The 9657-nt window shown below is 43.2% G+C and overlaps 1 protein-coding gene and 1 non-coding gene across 2 annotated transcripts in view; one reads left to right on the forward strand and one right to left on the reverse strand.

Annotated features, from left to right (window-relative positions):
• Window positions 1-8171, reverse strand: part of Glod5 (glyoxalase domain containing 5) — a 10140-nt gene extending 1969 nt beyond the window's left edge. Inside the window, exons 1-2 of the mRNA XM_031371919.1 lie at window positions 8154-8171; window positions 1126-1281 (exon numbers count right to left, since the gene is read on the reverse strand). Coding sequence (XP_031227779.1) covers window positions 1126-1281; window positions 8154-8171 — 174 coding nt within the window. The remainder of the gene's footprint in view (window positions 1-1125; window positions 1282-8153) is intronic.
• LOC116095642 lies at window positions 2420-2526 on the forward strand. Its single transcript, XR_004120675.1, has one exon. It is a non-coding gene; the product is annotated as a U6 spliceosomal RNA (small nuclear RNA).
• Window positions 8172-9657: the final 1486 nt, after the last annotated feature.

Genomic DNA, 9657 nt, shown 5'->3' on the forward strand with positions numbered 1-9657 from the left:
AAAAAAAAAAAAAAAAAAATAGATAGATAGATAGATAGATAGATAGATAGATAGATAGACAGATAGATTTAATGTGTATGAATACACTGTAGCTGTCTTCATATGCTCCAGAAGAGGGCATCAGCTGTCATTACAGATGGTTGTGAGTTACCATGTAGTTGCTGGAAATTGAACTCAGGACCTCTGGAAGAGCAATCAGTGCTCTTAACCATTGAGCCATCTCTACAGCTCTCTGATCATAGTTTAATATGTGTTTTCTTAGATATTAACATTACAAAAGAATGAGTATGTTCAAATATTATTTACAAATACTCTTTTAATTTTATAAAATTTATTATATTAGAAGGCTTTCAAATAAATAAAACTTCAAGCACCCAAATTAACCAGACCCTACTATATTTCCACTTCTTTTTTTTTCTGTTTTTTCTTGACAGGGTTTCTCTGTATAGCCCTGGCTGTCCTGGAACTCACTCTGTAGACCAGGCTGGCCTCGAACTCAGAAATCTGCCTGCCTCTGCCTCTTTAATCCCAAGTGCTGGGATCAAAGGCATGCACCACCACTGCCCGGCGTATTTCTACTTCTAAGTCTGTATTGAAATTTTTGTTGTTTTAGTTTTGGTGGTAGATAAGTGTATAAAATATATTCAAAACTAATTTATGTATAAAATTTAATGTAAAACTATGGTTCTGGGGCTGGTGAGATTGCTCAATGGTTAAGAGCACTGACTCACCGACTGCTCTTCTGAAGGTCCTGAGTTCAAATCCCAGCAACTACATGGTGGCTCACAACCATCTATAATGAGATCTGATGCCCTCTTTTGGGGTGTCTGAAGACAGCTACAGTGTGCTTACATATAATAAATAACTAAATCTTAAAAAAACCTCTTATGGTTCTGGATGCCCATTCTTACTGTATGGAGTGTCCATTGAGTTGCGTTTCCTTTTAAAATCTGATTACATGAAAGTGACATCAGTCAAAAGAACGTGTAGATAATTGTGTGCAGGCAGGTTGTGGATGTGATGGGATCTGTCAGGTCTGAAGTTGAGGAAGACCTGGTTCTTTAGGTCATCCTTCTATCTCCAGAGTATGTGCAGTAGCTCTAATAAGCATGGTGCTATGCTCACCTTGAGGCGCTTGATCACGTCCTCCAGGGGCGCTTCTGTAATCAAACAGACATCCAAGGAGCCTGGAATGGGGTGAGCTGCTTTGGGGTCAAATTCCTTTCCCACCTCATGTAAGTTAAATTTTTGGTCTCCGAAACACAATGCTTTCCGGTCTTCCTGTTTAGGAGAGAAAACAATGGAGAACTAAGCTGCCAAGGTGAGTGAAATAAAGCCACTCTACCCACTGCGAAAAGGAGAAAGGGCTGCTATGAAATAGCCCTTGCTCCATCTAACGGACTGCAGTTAAAAAAAAAAAAAAACTAATTAGTTTGTGTTCGTCTGTGCATACCTGTGTGTACATGCAGAGGCCAAAAGAAGGTGTCAGATTCCCCAGGACTGGAGTTTACCATGTTTGTGAAATGCCTGGCTTCTTCCCTGGACACTAGGGTCTGAACTCCATCCAATCTTCATAATTGAGCAGCTAGTGCTTTCAACATCTAAGCCGTCTCTCTAGCAGATCTCTATGAATCCAAGGCCAACCTGGTCTACAGAGAGAGTTCCAGATCATCTAGAACTACATAGTATGATTATATCTCAAAAAATTTTTTACACTCATTAGTGTGAAGGTGGATGTTGTGTGCTATGGCATATATGCAGAAGCCAGAGGACAACTTTCAGGATCCATTTTCTCCTTCCACCAAGTGGGTTCCCTGGATCTAATTCAGGGAGGTCGGTAGTCAGGCTTGCTGCTTAATGCCTTTACCCACCACCACCACCACCATTTTCTCAGAGACAAAGTCTGATGGGATCCAGGCTAGCCTTAAACTAACTGTGTATCAGAGACTGGCCTTAAAAGCCTGATCTTCTTGCTTCCAATCTCCATATACTGAGATCACAGAAATAAGTGTCATGCCTGTTAGAGGACAGGCAATTCCGCTGGCCTGCTCTTGGGAACCTAGCAACTGCTTCTGTCATCACCAGCACCAGCGGTATGCTGTGGATTAAAAGAACACCAGCCACCTCAGCTCACTCTCTGCATTCCGTCTCTGTTCTCTGTGCCCCCCTGCCCCTCTTTCTGCCCTCATGGCATGGCTCTCTCTCTGCTTTTTTGTCTATCTACATGTCCAGTTGTCTGCCTCTATCCCTTCTCCAGGACCCCAGTCCCTTTCCTTTCCCAGTAAAATTCTTTTATACCAGGTCTGTTGCGCAGCATACTTTCTCAGGGGTACACCTCGGCACAGGCTCGCCAAAGGTACCATCCCCTGACTGTATTATGTTTAATAACAACGTCCAGCTTCATTTTAAAATGTTTTTAGTGCTCGCTTCAGCAGCACATATACTAAAATTGGAATGATACAGAGAAGATTAGCATGGCCCCTGCGCAAGGATGACACGCAAATTCGTGAAGCATTCCATATTTTAAAAATAAAAATAAAAAAAGAAATAAATAAAATGTTTTTAAAGATTTATTTATTTTTATTTAATGTGTTTCTATATCTGATTGTATGCACATGCATACATGTGTGCAGAGCTCACACAGGCCAGAGAAAGACATCAAATGCTTCTGGGAACTGGGAGATCTGTGTTCCCAATGTGGGAGCTGAGGGCGGTGGTGGTGGTGCATGTCTTGAATCTGAGCACTCAGGAGCCAGGTGGATCTCTGTGAGTTCGAGACCAGCCTATAAAATGAGTTTCAAGATAATCAGGGCTATACCCTGTCTTGAAAAACAAAGCAAAACATACACACACACACACACACACACACACACACACACACACACACACACACACACACACACACACACACACATTTTTAAGCTGGCCATGGAAGCACACACCTTTAATCCCAGCAGTCGGGAGCCAGAGGCAAGGCAGATCTGCGAGTTTGAGGCCAGTCTGGTCTACAGAATGAGTTCCAGGACAGAGTGAGCTACACAGAGAAACCATGTCTTGGAAACAAACAAAACAAAAACTAAAACAATGTGGGAGCTGAGATTGGGATTTGAGTGTCTGGAAAAATAGCAAGTTTTTAACTGCCGTACCAAGTCTTTAGCACCCCAGCTTCTATTTCTTTTCTTTTTCCTTGTCTTTTTCTTTTCCTGAGACAGCATCTCACTATGCAGTCCCAGGTTGGTCTCAAACTCATTATTTTCCTGCCTTAGGCTCCTGAGTAGCTGGTGTTACCAGTGTGTGTCAATCACCATGCTTATTTGAGACAGCTGCCTTGAGGGGGCACGGCCAGCGTGTGTTTGTTTCTTATTAGACTGTCAATATCATCAAATGATTAAAACCTACTCAGAGAAAGCAGTTTGTCTACCCAATATACTTTGCTTCCTTCCCTCCCTCCCACCCTCGCTCCCTCCCTCCTTCCTGTCTTTCTGTCTCTGTGTCTCTGCATCTCTGCGTCCCTTTCCTTTCTTTGGGATCTCATTATGTTGCCTAGACTATCCTGAAATTCTTGGGCTCAAGTGATGTGCCTCAACCCACTATGTGTCTTCCCTCACTATTGTATTTTATCTTCATTTATTTTTCTTGTAAGAACAACAGCCAATGGGTATGTTCCCAAGCTTTCTAAAAAGTTCTTCTCAAGCCAGGGCGGTGATACACTTACATTCCCAGCATTTAGGACAGTGAGGCAGGAGGATGGAAGGGTTGACTTCACCTTGGGCTCCACAGAATGACCTTCTCCCAAAAACAAAACAAAATCAAACCAAGCAAACAAAGCTCACTCATTCTGTCCCAACACCCCACCCCCATTCCTCCCTGGGAGGCCATTGTGTAAGAGAGACCTTATTAGTTGCCCTCAGCGGTGAGGTGGTTGCTGGTGGGGCTTCTAGGAATCTCCCTGCCCCCAACAGAGCTGGGACTTTGTGCCTATTCATTTCCTCGTAAATGACACATTCATCTGGCTGCTTCTTCAATTGAGAGAAAAAGACAGCTGTCTCATTTAACCCCATGGGAGCTCTTTCCCCAGCCCCTCCAAGCGCAGGCTCTAACTGGTGCACCGCTATTTCTTCCAGTTTAAAAGGTGGATTTATTTTTATGTTATGTGTCAGGGGGGTTGTCTACACAGATGTGTGTGGACCACATGTGTACCCGATAGTCCTTGAGGTCAGAAGACGATGTTGAGTTCCCTGGAACCGGACTTACAAATGATTATGAGCTACCATGTGGATGCTAGAAACTGAACCAGGTCCTCTGGCAGAACAGCTCTTATGTACTGAGCCATTGCTCCAGCCCCTATCTCTCCATTTACCACCCACCATGTATTTGTCCTCTTTCAGCCAAGACAGAGGATCATTTCATTCAGTAGGTATTACTGCCACCCCCCCCTCCGCCCAGTACTAGTCTGTCTTAACTTTAGTTCCTCTGTTGGCTTCTTTATAGTTTTTAGTTAATTTATTTATTTAATGTATGAGTGCTCTGCTGCATATACACCTGCCTGCCTGAAGAGGGCACCAGATCTCCTCATAGATAGTTGTGAGCCACCTTGTGGTTGCTGGGACTTGAACTCATGACCTCTGGGAGAGCAGCTAGTGCTCTTAACCACTGAGCCATCTCACCAGCCCCTTCCTTATAGTTTTTAAGTAGCTTGATTCCATGTGTATTTTTTTTTTTAGGGTGCTAGGGAATAAAATAAGGCTTATTTTTCTAGAGAAGCCCTGTTACATTGTCTTCTTTATATACCTTCCTTCTTTCTCCCTCTTAGCACTTGGCATTTCTTTTCTAATGTCACCATCTCTTCCTCCATTCCTACAGTGGATACCACATCCAGACAGTCAGTAAAAGACTACATTGTCCTTTTATACCCAAAACACAGTTTGGCCCAGTGGACAGTTCTGTCAAGGCTGTTGCTTTTAAATATCTGCTTCAGGACTGGGGGTGTTTCCCAGCAGTGTAGCATTTGCCTAGCATGCACCATGCCCTGGATACTAGTCCCAAGACTGTCAGAAAGAAAGAAGGAAATACCTTGCCATCTTCCCTGAATCTGGGGTTGCTTGATAAGAAATCTGATGTGGGGGGACTGGGAGTTGGCTCAGGACTTAAGAGTATTTGTTGCTCTTGCAGAGGACCCAAGTTCAGTTCCCAGCACGCACATGGTAGCTCACAACCATCCTAACTCCAGTTCTAAGGGATCCGATGACTTCTGACCTCTGTGGGCAGTGCACACATATGTCTATATGCATACATGCAGGGAACTGCTCATACACATAAAATAAAAATAAACCTTTATTTGTATATAAAAAAAAACTATATGAAAGGTATGGTGGTGAGGCAGGTGGATTTCTGAGTTCGAAGCCAGCCTGGTCTACAGAGTGAGTTCCAGGACAGCTAGGGCTACACAGAGAAACCCTGTCTTGAACAACCCCCCCAAAAAAGACTGGGTCTCAATTCCCCACACCAAATAAATTAAATAATTTAAAACAAAAGAAATATGTTGTTTTCATACTTCTTATTATATATATATACATATATATATACATATATATATGTGTATATATACATGGAGGTATGTATACAGGGGCCAAGGAGGTCAGCTGGTCTGTGCAATCCCTTTTCAGCTTATTCCCTTAAGACAGAGTCTCTCAGATGGCTCAGTGGTTAAGAGCACTGACTGCTCTTCTAAAGGTCCTGAGTTCAAATCCCAGCAACCACATGGTGGCTCACAACCATCCTTAATGAGATGTGATGCCCTCTTCTGAGGTGTTGAAAGACAGCTACTGTGTACTTACATAAATAAATAAATCTTTAAAAAAAAAAAAACCAAGACAGAGTCTCTCACAGAACTTAGAGCTAGGCTGGTAGCCAGCAAACTCCAACAGTCCTCCACAGCACTGGGGTTATACACATGTGCTAGGCTTCTCCTATGGATGCTGGAGATTTGAACTCTGGTTTTCATGCAAAATGAAGCTACTTCATTTGGCAAGTATCTTCCCCTCTGAGCTGTCTTTCCCAGCCATTAGCTACCTTTCATTCTGTAAACTAATTTTCCTTGGCCTTAGATGTTCTAAAGGTTCACTTCAGCATGTCTAAGTACAGGGAACAGGCGCATCTTATTTATCATGGACCTATGCAAAGCCAATCTTGTTTTACTGATTGATGCATTAATTTTTTCCTATTCTTTCTACTCTTATTCCCACCCTAGATACCATTATCATTTTCTTTAAAATTTTTTTAATGTATGAGTGCTCTGTTGCATATATATCTGCTTGCCTGAAGGGGGCATCAGATCCCCCTATAAATGGTTGTGAGCCACCATGTGATTGCTGGGAATTGAACTCATGACCTCTGGAAGAGCAGCCAATGCTCTTAGCCACTGAGCCATCTCACCAGCCCCCGTTATTTTAGTCACCAAAGCATTGATTAGGTCTTTATTCTGATAGGCTTCCTCTATTTGCTCTTTTGGAAAAAGTCAGCTTTTTTTTAAATAGTGTGTGCTATAAGCCATGATGTAGTTTGTGTGGATTTTCTTGGTTGTAAAATGTCTGTTGTTATTTTTCTGGGGTAATGTAAGTGTATCGTGCTGTAGTTTTTTAGGTTTTTCTCTTTCTCTCTCTCTCTCTCTCTCTCTCTCTCTCTCTCTCTCTCTCTCTCTCTCTCTCTCAGTGCGATCCTTCTAGGACCTGAAGAAAGCCCAACCTGCTCTCCTTTCTCCTTTCTGCATAGTGTCCACAGTGTTAAAGTGAAACAAGGCCTTGGATGTTCTTCCACTGGGGTAGCCTGCCAACGCGCTTGACAAAGTATATTACCCACTCTGCTCTAAATAAAATATCTATGCTAGTTTTGCAAGGACAGAAGAGAGAGGTGGAGAGAGGGGGTTGGGAAGAGACAGAGAGGTGCAGAGATAGAAGATGGAGAAACAGAGACACACAGAGACAGAGAGAAAAGATAGAGGAGAGAGAGAGGAAACCAAGCTACAAGAAACATGAAAAAAAATCTTACATATATTACTGAGTGAAGCCAATGTAAAAAAAGGTACATATTGCCTGATTCCCATAATATAAGCAAGAAAAGACAAAATTATAAAAAAACCCAAAAAACCCAACCAAACAATAAGTGATGGTTAGCCCTTGAAGGGAAAGGGGAATGAATAGAAGATGACTGAGCAATTTTCGGACCTTCACATTATTCTATGATAGTAATGGTGACTATGTGTCCTTAGAGAACCGTGCAAGTGCACGGAATGTATGCCACCTCCTTAGCGCTGAGCTGTGAGAGACACAATGGAATGGTGGATGACTTATCAGCTGAGCTTACAGGAATGGCAACATGTGTATCCCACGACTAACAGGGACCTCTGGGTAAATCCTGGCATGTGGGAAAGCTCTGCACCTTCTTCTGTTTTGCTGGGAAAGTAAAACAAATCTAAAAATTAGCATATAAATTGAAAAGGGTCACAGAGTGGCAGACTGAATTTTTTTTTGTTTGTTTGTTTTTTGTTTTTTTGAGACAGGGTTTCTCTGTATAGCCCTGGCTGTCCTGGAACTCACTCTGTAGACCAGGCTGGCCTCAAACTCAGAAATCCTCCTGCCTCTGCCTCCCAAGTGCTGGGATTAAAGGCATGCACTGCCACTGCCACCTGGCAATGTATGTATTTCTTATTCCCAGCAAGCTTAATTATTATTCTTTTGGGAGGGGCAGGGCAGAGGAAAACAGCAGGTATCTTACTCCGTTGCTCCCCACTTTCTATTTATTTAATGTTATGGGCGCACTCACGTACACATGCCCGTGCATGTGTATGTGCCATGGCACATGTGTGGAGGTCAGAAGACCTTGCGAGTTGCTTTTCTCCTTTGGCCATGTGGCCACGTACATCCCTGGGATTGAACTCAGGGCCTCAGAGTCGGCAACAGATAAGTTTCTCTGCTGGGCCACCTTGACAGCCTGTATTGCTCGCTTTCTCTGTTTATCTTGAAGCTGGCAATGAGATCTAGGCTCTCTTGCTCGCTGGATAAGTAAGTACCCTACTACTGAGCTACACCTCCAGCTCCTCAGAGCACGACTTTTCCCAAGCCTTTGCACCTAACAATGCATTATTCCATACTTACCTTCGATTTGCAGCTCATTTGGACATAGAATTTTAGGTTGATTTCCCCCCCCCAGAATCATTTTTCAATTAATTACATTTTGTTTTTAGATAATTTCCCCTTCACAATACATACCAGCCACTCTCACCCCCACCCTCTGCCACCCCTTCAACACCTCCTCCTCTTCACAAATCTCTCTCTCACTTTCAGGACTACTTTGTTTAGTGCCCCCACTGAGATTAACCAGGGGTGTCTCTATAATCATGGTTTAGAGCTATCCATTTGGGGCCTGGTGGGCCCAGTCGGGGGTACACAATTAAAGACAATGGTCCCTTCCCCCCAGAGTCTGTCAGTAGCCCATAGCTCAGAGGTAGCAGGTAGGGCTCCATGAACCCTTCCCCCTCCATTGACTTCCTGTTGATAGTGCCAATCTCTAAGGGTCCAGTCCAGGTAACTACAACTGTGAGTTAATACTTGCAATAATTGCAACATTTCTAGAGAGTGGTACCTCATTGCCCTTCAGGCTCTGGCAAATTTCCCATCCCCTTTCCTACAATGTTCCCAAGCCTTGTGGGGATGGAGGTAGGGGGGCTGGAATATCCTGTGCAGGGCTGGGCCCAGCACCGCATCTTAGGAAGCCTGAAAGTATTCTTCGCCTTTCTTTGTAGAGAGAGGCTTCTCTGATTAAGGCTGGGAACTGCTTTTGTTCTGGGAGTAGGGACCACATGGAGAGATGCTGAGGCAGAACTGGAGGCGGGGCGGGAGTGCTTTCCCAGAATCTTAAAAGTATAGTCCTATTGTTTCCTGGCCTCTGGTGGGACTCAAGAACCCTAACATTTGCATCTTTCTTTTTCTTTTGTAGATGAGCCACTTTTTAATCTCTTGGCAAACTCTTAAGATTCACTTTTTCAGTGTGATGTTCTACAATTCCCACAGGGCATATCTGAGTGTTGATATGCTGAATACATAGTTAACTCATTGTGTCTAAAGGCTACAAAGTTCTCTTGTAGTTAACTCATTGTGTCTAAAGGCTACAAAGTTCTCTTGTAGTTAACTCATTGTGTATAAAGGCTACAAAGTTCTCTTGTCCTTTTTTTTTCTTCTTCTTCTGAGAACAGGGACCTTGAACTAACAAGGCCTCTTGCTTTAGTTCTCTGTTGCTTTGCTCCTTCCATTTTCTTGATCCTCTCTCCAATGTCTCCTTGTTTGTATTTTGGAATCTCTTCCATTGATCCTTTTACTTTTTTTTCTCATATTTCCTGTATCTGGGGGCTTGAAGTTATAAATAAAACATTTTGGGCTGGGCTCAGGATTTATTGCATGCTAGGCAAATGTCAATCATAAATACTCAATACAGCACCTGTGTAAAAAAAAAGTCCCCTCAGAGCCAGACAGTGGTGGTGCAGCCCTTTATTCCTTGCACTTGGGAGGCATAGGCTAGCAGATCTCTGTGAGTTTGAGGCCAGACTATTCTACTACAAAGTGAGTTCTAGGACAGCCAGACCTATGTAGAAAGAAACTGTCA

This window comes from Mastomys coucha, chromosome X (genome assembly GCF_008632895.1).
Source record: "Mastomys coucha isolate ucsf_1 chromosome X, UCSF_Mcou_1, whole genome shotgun sequence".
NCBI lineage: Eukaryota > Metazoa > Chordata > Mammalia > Rodentia > Muridae > Mastomys > Mastomys coucha.